The 17,076-nt window shown below is 37.0% G+C and overlaps 3 protein-coding genes across 5 annotated transcripts in view; 1 reads left to right on the top strand and 2 right to left on the bottom strand.

Annotated features, from left to right (window-relative positions):
- Positions 1–699: 699 nt before the first annotated feature.
- Positions 700–2,632, bottom strand: hexim1 (HEXIM P-TEFb complex subunit 1). The gene is made up of 2 exons (XM_081393473.1): positions 2,416–2,632; positions 700–2,194 (listed from the first exon to the last, which is right to left on the bottom strand). Exon 2 carries the CDS (start codon positions 2,176–2,178, stop codon positions 1,201–1,203), a length of 978 nt encoding a protein of 325 aa, XP_081249599.1. The 5' UTR covers positions 2,179–2,194; positions 2,416–2,632; the 3' UTR covers positions 700–1,200.
- Positions 2,633–4,112: 1,480 nt separating this feature from the next.
- acbd4 (acyl-CoA binding domain containing 4) lies at positions 4,113–9,502 on the bottom strand. Of its 3 annotated transcripts, none has more exons than XM_081393470.1 (11): positions 9,285–9,502; positions 8,893–9,039; positions 8,552–8,672; positions 8,343–8,427; positions 7,988–8,108; positions 7,805–7,894; positions 7,413–7,501; positions 7,124–7,331; positions 5,304–5,491; positions 5,004–5,057; positions 4,113–4,860 (listed from the first exon to the last, which is right to left on the bottom strand). In XM_081393470.1, exons 2-11 carry the CDS (start codon positions 8,978–8,980, stop codon positions 4,735–4,737), a joined length of 1,170 nt encoding a protein of 389 aa, XP_081249596.1. In that variant the 5' UTR covers positions 8,981–9,039; positions 9,285–9,502; the 3' UTR covers positions 4,113–4,734. The 3 variants fall into 3 exon arrangements, with proteins under 3 accessions (XP_081249596.1, XP_081249597.1, XP_081249598.1); XM_081393471.1 differs by having other exon boundaries at positions 8,768–9,039; positions 9,285–9,481; XM_081393472.1 differs by lacking the exon at positions 8,893–9,039 and having other exon boundaries at positions 9,285–9,487.
- A 1,141-nt stretch (positions 9,503–10,643) lies between these two features.
- plcd3b (phospholipase C, delta 3b) overlaps positions 10,644–17,076 on the top strand; it is a gene marked incomplete at both ends in the record, with an annotated part of 84,315 nt that continues 77,882 nt past the window's right edge. The window contains 2 exons of the mRNA XM_081391946.1: positions 10,644–10,713; positions 13,358–13,525. Of these exons, the coding sequence (XP_081248072.1) occupies positions 10,644–10,713; positions 13,358–13,525 (238 nt within the window). The remainder of the gene's footprint in view (positions 10,714–13,357; positions 13,526–17,076) is intronic.

Genomic DNA, 17,076 nt, shown 5'->3' with positions numbered 1-17,076 from the left:
AGGTTCTGTGAAAATTACACAAAAGATATTTGAGAAAATACCAGATCACATCTTCTGACCAACGAATATCCATGATTCTGCAGTTGATAATGATTACTGAATTTTAGTAAAAAAAAAAAAAAAAGAATTAAAAAAACCAATGAAACATTTTAGAGCTAAATGAGTAAGTGTACTAGAAAAGGGATCTAAGTCCTTGGGACCCAACTGCATTTGTTCACATTTTCTTAATTTTTCAGCCTTCTTAATCTCATATACTAATTTCGTTTTCAAGCAAAGATTTTTTTCTCCCTCTTTTTTTTTCCCCCTAAAAATAAATCCACTTTTTCAAGATTTTTTCATGTTTAAATATCTGTAAATTAAAAAATGTAAGAACAAAAAATAGAGTATCTGTAAAATATTCATAAAATAATAATAATAATAATAATCATTAAGCATATATACTGTTCCAGGCCTGTAAATAAAAGTTTTTTTTTTTAAATAGAATATAGAATTTTAAAAATGCAAGTACATTTTACATTTGGTTTCTTGTTGACATTTTTTAAAAAATGTAGCGTCTCCTTTTTCAACATTATATTATTATTGGTTTGTCTACATAAAGGGGAGTGTCAATGGAATTCTCTGAAATGCATATGATTTTTTATAATCTAAAGACTAATCTAAAGAAAATATAACGGCAACATAAAGAAATAAAATTAGAACTAAAACGTGAAATAATTTAATCGACAATATATTTGGGCAAAACACCATTAATGGCTTTCCACTGTTTACAACATACTGTCTTGTCATGCATTAACACACTGAAGCATATGCGCCATTAAATATGAATCTGAAACGCTGCATGTTTGCTCTGTTTCTGAATGAAAGGCGCTTTCAAACATTCAACAATTATGGTAAATTAACAAAACACCCGAAACTAGCCGAGATTTGATTGTGACGTCATGGCAAAAACTTGTTTTTACATAACATGAAAAGCATTGCAAGCTATTCTTCAAGTCAATTTAATCGTACAAACGACTAACATACATAACTGTAGACTGACCAAATATGTGGGTCCGCACGAAAGATTTTAATACAATTTTCTGTCAGAAAAACATTACCTTCAGATGGCATAGGCTGAGAGGGTTTTAGCTACCATAGAGATGCTGTTTACACCAAGACAGTGAAACGATTTGACTTGTAAAACGGAAATGAAACATCGATTCAGCTCGACTGAGACAGACTGAGTCCTGGCCCTTTACTTTTGGGGGTTTTGAGTAATAACTCGTTCTCGGCTCTCAGTCTCTCCACCTCAATCTCCAGCTCCCGCACGCGCTGGGCGCTAGTGCCGTCAGCAGGGGACTCGGGATTTCTCCTGACGTGGCGAAGCCAGTTGTTCTCCTCCTCTAACCGCGACATGCACTTCTCCAGCTCCAGGTATTCCCTAACCAGTTCTTGTTTGGACATATTTTGGAGAGTCTCGACGTGGTACCTCTCATAGGTCTCAGAGAAGTCTCTCTGCAAAAACTCCCCGCCTGCGTGCCCGGGTCTGCCCATTCCGTCGCTCCCTTCGCCGCCGCCGCCGGCGGCCCCTTCCTCCTCGTCTTCCTCTTCGGCCTCGAAATTCTCATCCTCACTGGCCGTGTCATCGGAGCGGATAGCCCCGGTTTTTCGGCCGACAAGCTCCGTGTTGAGGTCAGGTTCTTCTCGGTCGTGTTCCTCCATCAGGAACTGGGTGGTGTTGTATGGGGCGACGGGGAGACCTTTGGCGAACATTTCGGCACGCACCCGCGACGCCCGCGCAGTCTCGCGTTCATCCAGCTCTTTCTTTTCCTCCCAGGTTAATTTGAAGTAAGGCTTCCAGCGGCGCTTTTTTTTGGAGGGTCGCCGTCTGTGTTTCTTCTTGCCCTGGCGGCCATCTGTCAGCCCCTCTGTGTTTAGACTCGTGCAATCGGAGTCTCTCTTATTACTTGTTTTGTCCACAGGAAACCCGTCGTCACTTGCTGCGTCGCCAGCCTTGGGCTCCGGATCGCTCCTATCCCGGCCGCGGCACATAGGATGTACATCTCCAGACACCAGACCCGGACAGATCTCCAGTTGATTTCTTTGCACTTGTTTCGAGGGGACGACACTTGTCAAACCATCTCTCTGTCGCCCTCTGCTGTCATCCTCCGGTACAATTTCTTCTTTAATACGCTCCATAACTGTACACTCCCACCTGAAGGAGATACAAGTTTGGGATCAGTGAGATGAGGGAAACCCTCCTTTGTTAAACTGAGATATGGAATTGAAATCAACTTCATAAATACTGCCATTGAAAACAACCCACCAAAACAATGGGGACAAAGGGGAAATGTTTACTCAAAAAGTGAACGATTTTTAACATACATAATAAACAGCATTAACAAACTCGCATAAGTAAAATTTGAGGTACCTTACCGTTCAACTCAAATCTCGTATTTGAGTTATTATGCTACCTAAGACTGTTAATGTTAACACTTTTCGTTCCCTCTGCCTCTACTATTGACTTGGTTTCTCGACGGGTATGAGAACATTTCCCTCCAATGCAAACTCCAATTCGCTTCTGCTACGGGGAACTGTGGGGCTTGTGAATTTATTACCTCCCCCACGTAAAGGCGCATGCGGCCAATCCTCCAGTTTTTTTCCTGCTTTGTGGGACTTGAAGTCCCGCTAGGCATTGACACATACATTATCTCTGACCCAAAAAATTCATTACCCACAATTCAACAACTGTTTTCGGTCCTGAGCAGGTTACGCCCACTCGCAATTTTCATTGGATAAAAAGTTTTTTGTGCACTCGCTGAACCATGGAAGCATTCTGATTGGTGGAATTTGTTGTCAATCAAAAAGAAAGCTGTCCCGACCACTCTAGTGGACTCTACCAAGCGTGTCCGAAGCGGGTAGAAACATCCGCCTCATTCTACGACACATTCAACTTTCACCGATTTACAAAGACATAATACTACCAAGTGTGATGATGCCATTTTGTATGTACAAAGCACACAATGATAGTGTATTCCATCGCGTTTGTTTATTTTGCATCTCTACCTTGACAATTAAACCCACACCCTGCGCCCTTGTGAGGATTGATCACCCCTCACGCATGAAGTAGTTCTTTTAACAGCAGTATCTTACAATTCAATGTGAAGAGTAACGATTGTGTTCACGGTGATGACGACCTTGCAATTTATAACGACTAAAGTTATTTTTCCCTTGTTCAAGTGAAATGTCACATCACAACACAAAATATAAAACGTCATGGCGTTGTTACGTGTATTGATCTCTAACGATGAAGCGATTGTTCAGCAATATGTTCGCTAGTCAGCTAGCTGGGTAGCTGCTAATGGAGTCTAGATTAACATGAATAAGTTAGCACAAGCAATTGGTAAAAAAAATTAAATAAAAAATAAGTCCTCTCTACTTAGTTCGAACATGCATTTCATATATAGACACTTAAATATTTAGAAGTCCCTGTCTCTGCCAGACATAATAACAGTTGGATTTAGCTACAAGCTAGCTGGCAAAGCTTACTAGTATATTGAAGAGCAGATTAGATGTACACTTTCACGATATTGCCTAAGAAGTAATTTTAAAAGACACCAATGCATTGTCTCTTAGCACATGGAAATGCGTAGGTTTAAGAAATTAAACCCCATTGTTGGCTCCCTCGCTCACAAATTAATTTGTGCTAGGGAAGTTAGCAAGCTGTCTGGCTTGTGTTTAAAAAAAAACCAACAAACCAAAACAGAACAGTTTGATATCATTTTTACGTTTAAAAAAACCCGTTTCAGTCAAAAGAGAGTAAAAGCACAACTCCAAACACATTAGTAGTGCTAGGAAATGGTCGTATTTCACACAGAAGACATTTGTTTTAAGAACGCAAACCACAGAACGAATGGAAGAATCCCGATATTTGCTATAATTGCACGGAGACAATGGGGCTGTAAGTGAATTTGACCTAGATGACGGCATCTAACATATAACGAGGTTAGTTCCTAAAGAACTTAATTTAGTTTGAATCTACTCACCTATATATTACTAAATGCATCTAGTAGGCTACCCATTCAAACTCAACTGAGTTGCAGCTACACAAAAGATAACAACCCAGCAAATATAGGTTCTGTCGAAATTTAACGTTTAATTGAAATGAAAAATGGACGATCATTATATTATACACAATGCAACTGTTTTTTTTTTTTTTTGCATTTATTTGTATCCTCTCATTGTAAAACAAATAAAAATCTGGTTTAAGATATTGTATTGCTGGTCCTTTTATCATCAGAGTGACAGCTTCTGAATCTGTGCATGTTATATTCCCCACGCAAAGGCCACTGTCTGCATTCTGCAAGTATGATCAGCAGGTCTGTACTCCTTTGTGGTGCAGAAGGCATTTACATTTTCAACCATCAACATAGACATACTAATTAACATGACTTATTTTCAAAATACCAGAGAACGGATATCATTATTGACAGTCTCTGCACACAGCTACATTTAACCAGCATTACATGGAACACATAATGAACATTTAATAACATAATCAGCTCCTGGACTCCAGAACTGCACTCATCTTGTTCATACAAGATTAAATGATCACATTTCAGAGATATGAGGTTAGAACATTTCCTCTACACCTGACGCTAACAAACAAGTGCTATACTTTGTTATACACCAGGTCACAATTATGATCATTCTTTAGCTTGACTGTTACTTTAATTTCTACTCAGTACAGTAAATTTATATGCACACATGAATCTTTCTCTTCTTCCGTCTCAACAAAAACATTAAGCCCTGAGTCACAAAAGGCCACACCAACAACAGCAGCAATGTGCGTCCAGAGAAGTCAAATGGCCACCATTTCTCCTGTCAGCAAAACAGAAATGAAAATATTGAAGAATTTTCTTTTCCACATGTATTTGATCAAAATACATACTGTATGATTGAGAGGCAGTGACAAGCATTAATTCCTTCTCGAGACTGATGCTCAAGTCTGTCAGAAGTTTTACCTCATCCTCTGCAGCTGTGAATTGTAAATGGGATCTCCATTGTGAATTTTGAGCCTTAAAATAAATATACAGATGCAGATAAAATAAAAACAAAGATACATGTCAAATCATGGAGTTCATTTTGATTCACTCATCCAAAAAAAAAAAAAAAAAAAAACTTGTGGTAAAACTAAAAGATTAATGCAGAAAATACTTTTCAGAACAAATTAAAAAAATGTGTCATGACATTTAAAGTAGCACATTTTTGGTTTTTATTTTATTAAGCTTTCTGACATTTGCAGTAGCAAGACCTTCAACTACCTCTAGTTGCTCCATGACACTCTGCATGGCCTCTCTGAGTTGTTGTAAGGCAAGAATGATCTGCTGTTGCACCTGGCCGTCCTGTAGCCCGTAAGGCCCACCTTTAGAATCGTCTCCGCCCCCTCGCCCTGAACCAGCCCCTGAAGAGAGCCGCTCCGGCCATCTGGCAATGCGGTGAGACATATAACCTGGAACAAAAACATGCATACATAATGTTTTTTTGTTTAGCTTTTTATCTTTAACATGCTTTCAATATTGGGGACAACATCCAAACGTTTATCTGCACTAATAATGTGGTCAAGATAATTTGAGTGAATTCTGCTTCAGACCTGAGACAATTTTATTTCTTGAGCACCAAATCAGCATATTAGACTGATGTCTGAAGGATCATGAGACATTGAAGACTGGAGTTAAGGCTTCTGAAAATACAGCTTTGTAAACACAGGAATACATTTCATTTATATAATTTTAATTGTAATAATATTTCACAGCATTACAGCCTTGCTTGGTGCATTTAATTTTTTTTTAACAAATCTTACTGACCAAACTTTTGAACAGTAGTGCTAGTGTGGGGATCAGGGGCCTCATTTATAACCGTTACGTACGCACAATACAGGCCCTGAAAGAAGTGTACGCCACTTCCGACACATAAGTTGTGATTTATAATAACAAACTTGACGGGAAAATTTGCGCACCTGCACGCAAACTCTGACCCATGCGTACGAACGTTTTGGAGATGGAGCAGTTTGGTGACACCGATGGTGAGCTGGAGTTAAATGTCTTTTTGGTCACTTTTAGACAGAAAATCTAAAGAAAATTAAACATATACAGAAAGATAATACAAATATAATTTCACTCACCAAGCCTATCACTTGAAGCAAATATCCATCCCTTCTTAAATGTCCGCGCCAGCGAGCGCGTTGGGCCGTTTAGTGAAACTGACGCAAATAACAGTTTAAATAAATAAAATAATGATTTAAACTATGTTTTACTTCTGATATAAACATTTAGATTAAATATGCCATTCAAATTAATGGAGTTAAACACTTAAACATGAAATCATTACTGAGAAGTTACAACATTTTTTATATTCAATCAATAGAAATATTTGTTGTGGATGCAATGTTTTTTAACACTTTTCTTGTGGCGTGCTGTGTTTTAATGTTTTAACCACAGAGATAATTGCTTATCATGATAATACCAGATTGTCTGAGAAAATAGTTTCGTGCAAATAATGCCCAAGGCCTATCTGTTTCCATTAAAAATATAAATTAATTAAAAATACAATTCGGCCAGTGGAAAAGATTGACAAAAACTTGCTCTGAAATGTATTTTACACTATTTGATTTATGTATTCAAAAACAAGGCAACTACATGATTTTTATTAATGTAATGTGTCTTGTACCGTTAAACGTTATCACGTGGATGAATAATCATATGCAAATGATATGCAGATGAGGATCTGCATAGTAAAACTAGGCGTTGTAAGCTCCATATAAGCTATTTAGGGTGGAGACGCATGTGCGCACAATCTTTCGCTGACTGGGATTAATAAAGTGAATTCTGCGCAGGTTCTGGCGTACGAACGGTTTTATAAGTCTGAATATTTTTTGCCTTTCGGGCGCACGTACACTTTTACTAAGGATCCTACGCACAGTTTTATAAATGAGACCCCAGGTGTTTGGATATTTTAAACACAATTTACAAAATTTACCTGAAATATTGTTATATAGGGTCACTTATAATAGTGACCTGAGGAACCCAGAGACGACTGGGGTTGTGGTTTATAATGTTTAATTAAAAATTCAGATTAATCTCACCAGAAGGACCCCTCCTGTCCTGTTGCATTTCCTGTCTTTCTGTGGTCCTCCTCCTCATGGGAGGACCATGCCTATTTTCTGCCCCCTCACCACCATGTCCAACACCCATCTGAGAGAGAGGGCTGTAATGATGCTCCTGGATTTTAGAGGTTTCAGTCTGTGCATGCCCATTCTGGAAACTGGAATTACCACCTGGCATTGCACCAAGCTGTAATGGCATAAAAAGTGTACAATACGTAGGACATATATCATCTCATACATTTTAATTCAATTTAATCAAATTTCAGACCCTTATAGTGTCCAGCTGTTCCAATGAGTCACAGAAGACTTCACTCTCTGAGTCACTAGTTGGCCCCTGACCCTCAGACAGAAGTGGCTCTACACACATATACAGCGATGAAAGAGAAGAAATTAAGCACACACAATCTTAGCATCATTTCTTACATATGCAACTGTCAATGTTTGAAAAGCAACTGTGGTCAGACATGTCTGGATAGTGATCAAGACTGGTGCATTTCAGCCATAGTAGGCTCCAATATCATATAATATAATATAAAGTAAAAAAAGTAAAATTGCAAGTATTTGTTTGTACAAGCCTTTTGTTTGTGAAAAAGATTGTTTTGGTGGACTCCAAAATTTTCTGGATAGATATCCAACATTTATAGATAACCATTCCACTACCTGTGTCCTCCAGTTGAAGAGCAGGCTCTTGAGTTGCCCTCTCCACATCATGTTCAGCCAAACCATCAATTGTTTCTTTGGTATTTACATCTTTTGAAATGAACACCGAAATAATAGGTTTATCACACAGAACTCATAGTATTTTACAATAATAATAATAATAATAATAATAATAATTCACACCTGATCTGAGAGATAAAACTGCCTCTGGAGGTCTAGGCATATCATGAATGACATGATAGAGAGGTTCAAAATAGTGGAGAAAGGATGCAGTCTTCTCATTGATTTGCATGTTGTCTATTACCTGTTAGTGATATATATAACTAAATAAATATATATATATATATATATATATATATATATATATATATATATATATATATATATAATTTAAATGGAAACAAATTATTTGCTTGGCCGCTCTGAACACAAATTTGCATGTTATCTACAGCGACATGATTTAGAGAACATTTTCCAATACTTTCTTTTCCCTGAAGTTGCTTTATGGATTTATGAGATTTCAAAGAAGCTCTCACACCTCTTGTGCAACTTTCTTCATTTCATCCACATATGCAGCCATGGCAGTCTCTCGACTCATGTCTCCCAGCTGATTCCAAGCATCCCTGACACAAGACCAGGAAAACATTGTGTTAAAGTTTTTAAACAGTCCTTTAAACAGCTCTCATCACATGTACTTTAATTAGGCATATTATGGAACTTGATGTTCAAAATTGGTTAAAACTTTACCATTTGTAACGGCCTATAGGGTCCCAGAATCCAGGGCGTGGCGCTGTACATGGGCCACTGACTGCCTGTTTGTACAGGCCATAAAACCGCAGCATCACTTCATAAGAGGGTCTGTAGGAACCTGTACAAGTGCAATTTAAATTCACCATAGGTGTCACTTGCTGCTACAAATTATGTGAATCAGTGTGATGTGGTGGACTCATATTTATAACTTACAGAAATGTTTGCAATTACAAGCAGTGCAAGTTTTACATCTTCTACAATAAGATGATGTCATGTTGAATGACATAATCACTGTTATGTACAATAATGTCATTTTTGTCAATGGTGAGCAAAGCTACCATTTTTGGGCAGGGCTTGAATGACGTCGATAGCCGTCTGAAAGCGTCTTTGACAGTCCTCAGTCTCTGACATTGCAAGAGCTGGCATACCATACGGTCTCTATCTTTCCCACACTCCTGCTGTCGCATGTGCATTAACTGGACAACCTGTAAATTATATTGGTGACAAATGTGTCATTCTGCCATTCTAAACAATGATCAGATATCAAGTTTCGGAAGAAATTGTGCTCTCGGATTATTTGGACGACACTTTAGAAAGGTTATGAAATTAACAGCCCCTAATTTAATTAATATAATTATTTTTAGTCGTCCCGATTACTTAGATTTTCTGCCCTCTCTGATTTCAGGTTATTAGCCAGGAGGTCAAGCAGAGTTAGCTAGGTTCAACTCACCTGCCCTGTACTGCTGCTGCCATAACACCCGAACACATAACTGTAATACAAACAATTAACGACCGGTCACGTTGGAAACAGAGTTTATAAAAGCGGTGCACGCTTTCCATGTACAATCAGTTTGGGTACTGTATGCTTCTGTTCTTTAATAAATGGATCGTTCAACTTTTGGAATTTCGACCAGGAGTTCACTTCCTGGTTCTGTCACGTAATGGAGTATTCACGGTGATGATTGGTCTATGTTCCAAAACGAGAGCCAATGTCAGCAAGAGATGTCCGCGGATTTACAGGAGCCTTGCTAAATTCGCAACAAAAAAAAAAAAAAAAAGATATATATATATATAGAGAGAGAGAGAGAGAGAGAGAGAGAGAGAGAGAGAGAATACAATGGATTTGACAAAAATCCGATTTAAAATTAACGTGTGAAATTAAGATTATTTAATGTGAACTAAATGTAAGAATGTTTATAGCAAACAGAAAAAAAAATGTGTATAGTTTTGTAAAAAAAAATATCTGTAAGCGTTTACATTTCAACATTTTTCTTTTTAAGCGTTTCTCACTAGGGTTAGCTTGCACAACGTATTTTCTATAAAATTGTTTGGATTTAAATAAAATATCTAATGTACACCAATCATGTAAAAGAAGAAGAAGAATAAGAAGAAGAAGAAAAAAACACTACAAACGTTAAACTTGTATCGTACCTTACGCTTGAAATAGCAATTCAGCTTTGATTGATTCAGTTGGTTGTTTTTAAATGTTTTTAAATGTGACATCGCTAGAGGGAGACATTTTATTTATCCGGATCTCAGCAGAGGATCGTCTGCTCAAAGCTGTCTATGGTAAGAAGTCATCATGTAGCCTAGTCCAGCCATCATAAACCCGTTTGCTGTATATTTTCGGTGGGTTTGATTTTTGCGTTTTAATTTGAAGATACAGTCGCTGTATTTTTCCATGTCTGTGTCTAATCTCATTTGAAAGAGTTGCGATTCTAAATCGCCATTCATTAAGATAATACATTTGAGGTTACCGTTTTAAAGCATAGATTGGACACTATCATCTTTATCGGACACCTAAATATGTGGTTTATGTGCTTTAAGGGGTAACAGTTTCTGTCTTTATATTTATGTAGGTTAGAATTTGTGTATCGTAGACTTGTAAAATAACAACCGGAGCCAATGAAATGTAATGTCATATAGCTACGGCACAGCAGCTTTTTAACATTCATGAGCTCATCACACAGGGGCAGTGTCTACACTGTTTAGTTAGAGCTATATCATTTCTGAACACTAGACACCCATCGTTTATTTATCCACATCATAAACCCTCTAGCTTAAGACGCAAGAGGACCTATAGTGCGTCATGTTGAGAAAGGAGAAGAATGGAGCGGGGACGTCCCAACTTAAACCAGACGATCCCCTGAAAAAAATGGGTAAGTCATTACATTATTAGGCTATTATTATTATTATTATTATTACTAGTGCAGTGACCGTGCAAAATCAGTTTTTGTTTGTGTTTTTAGTAATTATATGGTAGAAAGCAAATACTGATACTGACATAATGACATGGAAAATTTAACTACATGGTTGCAAAACAATTTATAATGTTGATATTAGGACATGTATTTGGGTATCTGTGTACAGGTATCAGGAGTTTAGATTAGATTAGATTAGATTAGATTTACATTAGTTTCAATTTTTGTCATTGTGCAGATTACAATTATAGAGAATGAAAGGCAGTTAGCGTCTAACCAGAAGTGCAAAAATGCAGAAAAGTGCAATGTGCACAGTATAGACAGGTATAACAGTATATGACATAGTGCAGTGTAGACAGTAGTATACAGTTGATGAAGTGGTATGGTGTACAGTAAGGATATGGGGATTTGCCGTCACGATCATTAAGAGCGTTAACCTGGTTTAAGCCTGCATAGCCTACATGAGCTGTCCTGTTGAATAGGCAGGGCAACTATTGAACATAGCATATTCAACATCATATAGTTACAGGCTAACTTCAGCGCGCATGACACAGTAATAACTTAGCATTGAGACCAGGCTATGCTTGAGCAAACAGTATGTGAATAGGCTACTACAAATGATGGCCGTGAAAGAGACTGTGAACGCACTGAATAGGCAGAGGTGGGTAGAGTATCCAAAAACTGTACTCAAGTAAAAGTACAAGTACTTATAGAAATATTTACTCAAAGTAAAAGTAATAGCCTAATCTTAATAGTTAGCCTACTTGAGTAAGAGTAAAAAGTATCCAATGAAAAAACTACTAAAGTTGCTAGTTACTAACTGTTACTTCGGATCATAGGCCTATGATATTATTTAGATATTTTAAATTTAAATGACTATTAATATCATAATTAGATAGGCTATCTTTGCAACAAAAACAGAAGAGACAAGCATTATTTCTGCCATCTGTAGCCCGAAAATCATTTCCTGTCCTTTGGTTTGTATAATAGTAACTTAACTAGCCTACATTTGGATTATTAGACAATGTCGAAATAAAGTGATGAAAATGTAAAATGTATAAATTAATATGTCCAAAAAACAGGTAATGTTATACTTTGTAGTAGTGCTATCGTGGCGCAATAATCTGTTTGGTAAGATGTATTCCCTTAATGAAATGAAATCGAATGTATCGTCCAATCATTCATTCACAGACAGCATACGGAGATGCTCAACTAATAAAGATCCTCATCGCTGGCAAAAATATGATGCATTTGCAGATTTACTTTCACTTGACTGTACTGTAGGTCCACGGCTACTTCATCTAACGCTCTTGATGTTCTTAAGTCTTCCTGTTACGACTCCGATTCGAGTGTGAATTGAAAGCGCTTCAGACGATTCAGTGTGTGCAGGAAACTGAACAGATCTTTCAAACTGATTCGCGAACCGATTTAGACAGATCTGCCAACTTGTTTGATGAAGTCTTTGAACAGAATCGACTCAAAAGAGTGATTCATTTGTGAATTGAGCATCGCTCATGCCCAGAGATACAGCGTGCTTGGTATAAACTACGCATTTAACAACATGTGTTGCATTAAATAAAGTAATGAGAGGAACGTCACCCAACGTAACGAAGTAAAAGTACAGTTTTTTAATTAGAAATGTACTTGATATGTTTAGTTGGTGAATAGCATAGGCTACTATTACACAGTAGCGATAACGTTAAGCGCACCAGAATAAAATATAATATTCAGAAGTAAACAGTGTGAATGAAATGAATAAGCGCGACGATTCAGGGAGCAGGCTACACAGTGAACTCTGAAAAAAGGCTACTTAAGCTCCGCTACTTTCTTCGACCCTCTCTGTCTCTGTTCCTGCGCTGTGCTCACTCAGTGTGCAGTGTGAGAGGGGGAGTGGCCAGTGGCTAGAGCGGCAAAAGCCAATGTGTGCTTCTTTTACCGATATATATAACGATATCTTTTGCATTTCAAAATCCAAACAACGTCAAACTTGACACTGCACTTACTCGTGCCTGTAGTAAGACACCTGTCAAGTTTGAAATCCATCGGACTTATGATTCGAGAGATATGCGAATAACAGACACAAACACAGACAGACAGAAAGACATTCCTGTAATTTATAGATAGAATATTATTTAGGTTTCATTTATGTATAGCCTATTTGTATACATGTCATTTTACTTAATATCTGTCGCAGTTTATCTGTCAGTCAGATGCGCGTGAAAGTTGTATTTGTTACTATAACAGACCTGCGCGTTCTCTTTCAGAACCATCACTGGCCGGTGAAAAAAACAGAGTAGCCCTATATAAAAGCTTTTTATTTAAAATGAAGATAAGTTAAAGACCCACTCGTCATGTTATAAAATGTCTGTGAATGAATAATGCAATGAAATTTCAATAACCTGTGAACGAGCCAGAGAAAGAGAACATTTTTCCTTTTGAAATATAACTTATACTATTCAAGAAAATAAACATTCTTTTTGCCTTCACTCACATTAGGTGTTATTAATATTCCACACAGTTTTGTTTAGAACAGCTTTGTTTCATTGGAACCTAAGACTGATTTGAGTGCCACAATCATCAGTTTTATAATACACTCCTGCAGGGGTCCAGGACGATGATGATGTGAAGACAATGTTGCAGGGCTCCTCAATGATGAAGGTGCGTTCTCCACGCTGGAAGAGGAAGCGCATGCTAAAGCTGTTGAACGATGGAGTCACCATCTGGTGTGAATCCAACAAGGCCACCAACAAAGCCAAAACTCAACAGTCCTGTGAGTTTTCATGCTCAGCATATAGTGTTTATATGTATTGGATTAGAATTTAATTTTTTTCATAGAGTGAAAATGTTCAAAATAAGATTTTCATGAAGAAGCAAGTGTGTGTAAATGATGTTCTGTATTCTGTGGTGTGGAAATGTTTGTGCCCCTCCCGGTGAATACACCTCCTAATTATGGCTGCCCAAACAGGCAGGATCCAGGTTTACTGGCCACAGCACTGACAGTCATTACAGGGGTGGCCTATTTGTAGATCATACTGGGGGGTTTCTAAGCTTCACTACACTCTAATTACAGTCTGTGACTCTGTGGGAAGAGTGCAGCCCTTCACTTTATGGTTTGCTCCATATAGTACATGAATTATTATCATTGCCCTGGCAACTATGCACATGTCTTAAATTAGAATTATGGTCTATAATTGCTTTTAGTTGGAAACATCATGTTTTGTGTGATGTGGCTGAGACATGTGCATGTGCACCCACTTGTACACTAACACTGTGTGTGCCTGTAGGAATGAAAAAAAAAAAAGTTATCTCAATTGTTTCTTCTAGACAACATTTGCTTAAATAATTCCACGTACGGGTCAATGACATGGCGTGTCAATTCTGGTGTCCAAAGCATATTCATAATATTAAAAATGTTTACATTTTTAAATGCACTTCATTAAGTGATTCAACTTCCCCCTCTTTAATTACTCATTTGAGAATTTATTATAAATAATTAATCTTTAAGGAACTATTGAGCTCAAAAGTCCCAAAATGCCATTCCGGGTAACTGTCCCGGCTTAAAATATAAAATATATAAAAATACAACAAAAATGTAAAAAATGTAAATAAAAGTATTTAAAATTTACTTGGGCATAATTGTATTGATGTTTTCAAGGATACCTACAAATATAGTGATAATACTAAGCTTATTTAAATTTTCATGACAGAAAGACTTCAGTCTCCAAATTGTGATTTCTCTAATGTCAGTCCTGGATAACATACATCAGTGACCATTTTATACCATAATGCATTTTGGTATGTCATGTGACATAATATTGTATCAAAAAGAAGACCCTGAAGGAGCACCAGAACATGTGCAAAGGTCAGGAAGCGTCTCTTAAAATGTTGATATTTTGACCTTTTCGGTCACTGGTGCACTTTGTAGCAATATCATGTGTCCTTTTGGATAACACTAATAAAACATTTATAATGTTTTTATATTAAAAAAAAAATATCTATTTGATCTAAAAGATTACCTTAAGCGATGATAGCTAAGTTGTAGTTTTCCATAGGTGGTTAAGTTAGTGCCTGATTATAAAGAAAAAAATATTTGTTTTGTCATTCCTGGATAACAACATGTCATTCTTGGATAACAAAAAACCTCTGTTAGCCAGGGCATGTCATCCGTTATCCAGAATGACATATGCATAACAATCTGGTTTTTAATTAACATTTGTAAACTTTTAGGCATAGTTATTATAGTTATATTATTAACATTATTTACATAATTGTATGCTTTTTGCCATATTTTTGCTGTCATTCATCTTGATTTCATATGATTCAATGAGTCACATGGGTCATTATCATTGAATTGAATTTTGTAATGTTAATGGTCAAATCATGAATAATGTAATCATATTTATTAATATATCAACATTTTATTAAAGCTTTAGTATAGTTTCTGATGTTTTAAGGTCAATTCTGTCCTTCCAGATGCCTCTGTCTAATAAAGAGAGGCAGAGACGGTTCAGAGCCAGGATAAACGCAGATGCAGAAGCTAGGGCTGAGTATCTTGGAAAAAAGAGAGCAAGGTATTATAGTGATGACTCAGTGGAATGATAATGTATCAGTAACAAGCAAATTTGAAATATTAATCGAAATAGGTTCACACTCCTATAAACATTCCTATAAACTAAACCCGTAATATGCATGTGCACGCCATCAGCGTTCTCACAGGTTCACGTTTTTAAAGTTTGTGCAGAGAAAACTTAAGGGTTTTCTGTTAGAACGGTGTTGTGTTAGCGGCCCCTAAGTTAATAACTAATGATCTTTGCGACAGAAGTGAATCAATCAAAACTAACTTTAGCTGGACAATAACTTTATTCTAGAGCTGAAGTAAAGCCAAAACAATCTCTGTTACTGTAAGTTCCTATTATCACTGTAAAGCTGCTTTGAAACAATCTATATTGTTAAAAGCGCTATATAAATAAAGGTGACTTGACTTAACTAATTTTCAATAAGCCTAAGGGCCCTATCTTGCACCCAGCACAATTGACTTTGTACACCGACGCATGTATCATTCCTATTTCTCACCTGACGCACAGTGGACTTTTCCCTCCACAGACGCACGTTGTTAAATTAGGGAATGAACTTGTGCTCCCTGGGGCGGTTCAGCGAAAAGAGGAGGCGTGTTCCGGCGCAAACGTTCCCTGGTGCTATTTTGCAGTTTCAGAAAACAATTGTGCCACAGACCAGGAAAAACTTAGACTAAAGTCAGTGGCACGTTATTCAGATGCTATTTTAAGGGTGTATGCTTAGCCATAATGTAGCGTGTGCACAAAGCGCATACACTTTGCTTCTCTCATCTACACAGATGCAGCAGTTCACATTTTTGCAAACCATACATAATTACAAGGAAAAATATTCCACAAGAGGGAAATCATTGTGGTGTCCATGAAGATGTGAAAAATAGGCATAGATCTAGCTTACACATTTACCCAAATTATTATACGCCTGTTTAACCAAAGCTAATTTGGGTGGGTTTCTCCCATCCCCATACAATGTTACTTCTCTGTCTTTTACGGCCCTGACGAGAACGTCGGTCTCCTCGGCTGTGAACCGCTCCTGGCGTGCGCCTGGCAAATCCGCCGTTATAAAAGTTACTTGCCCACTTGCGTTTCGCGTTTGATACTTGCATTTCAGATTGTTAAAATAGGACCCTAAATGTTTTAGCTGTATAATGTGTTGGACTTTACCCTTGGCCATTGTTTATTAAGCATTATAATTTTACAGATTTACTGTCAATTTTACAGATTTTTAAATCATTAAAAACTTATCAGTGTCTCTTTCTTTGTTTCAAGTTTGAGTTTTGGAAAGAAAAATTATACTGAGGATGGTTTTATGGTAATCCTGAAAAATATTGCAGAATGTCCTTCCGTCTAACAGTATGTCATTCCGGCTAACAATGACACAGGCAATTAATTTAACCCATATTTGTGTGTTAGATTACACAATTCAGTTTTTTGTTGAGTTAATGATAAAACAAGTCTTATTTACTTTATTGGAAAACATTTTAAAAAAAAATTCCAGCTTTTATTTTTATTTGGTTCTGAATTTTGAGTTATCAGCAGCCAAAAATGAGCCCATGTCTATATGAAATCCCAAATTGATTATATTAATTGTGATTAAAATGTAGTTTTCCGAGCACTAATTGTTTGTTGAGCTCCAATTATGGAGATCAGTACATTTGTATATGCCAATAATGGTAGAAATGTAATTAATTAAAAATTTCATTACGTTACCCACGAATGACATTTTCATGGGGAAAAAGATCTGACTCAC

Source organism: Scardinius erythrophthalmus (genome assembly GCF_964197995.2).
Source record: "Scardinius erythrophthalmus genome assembly, chromosome: 18".
Classification (NCBI taxonomy): domain Eukaryota; kingdom Metazoa; phylum Chordata; class Actinopteri; order Cypriniformes; family Leuciscidae; genus Scardinius; species Scardinius erythrophthalmus.
Note: the sequence above shows the minus strand (reverse complement) of the source record. Positions and strands in the feature narration are given on the sequence as shown.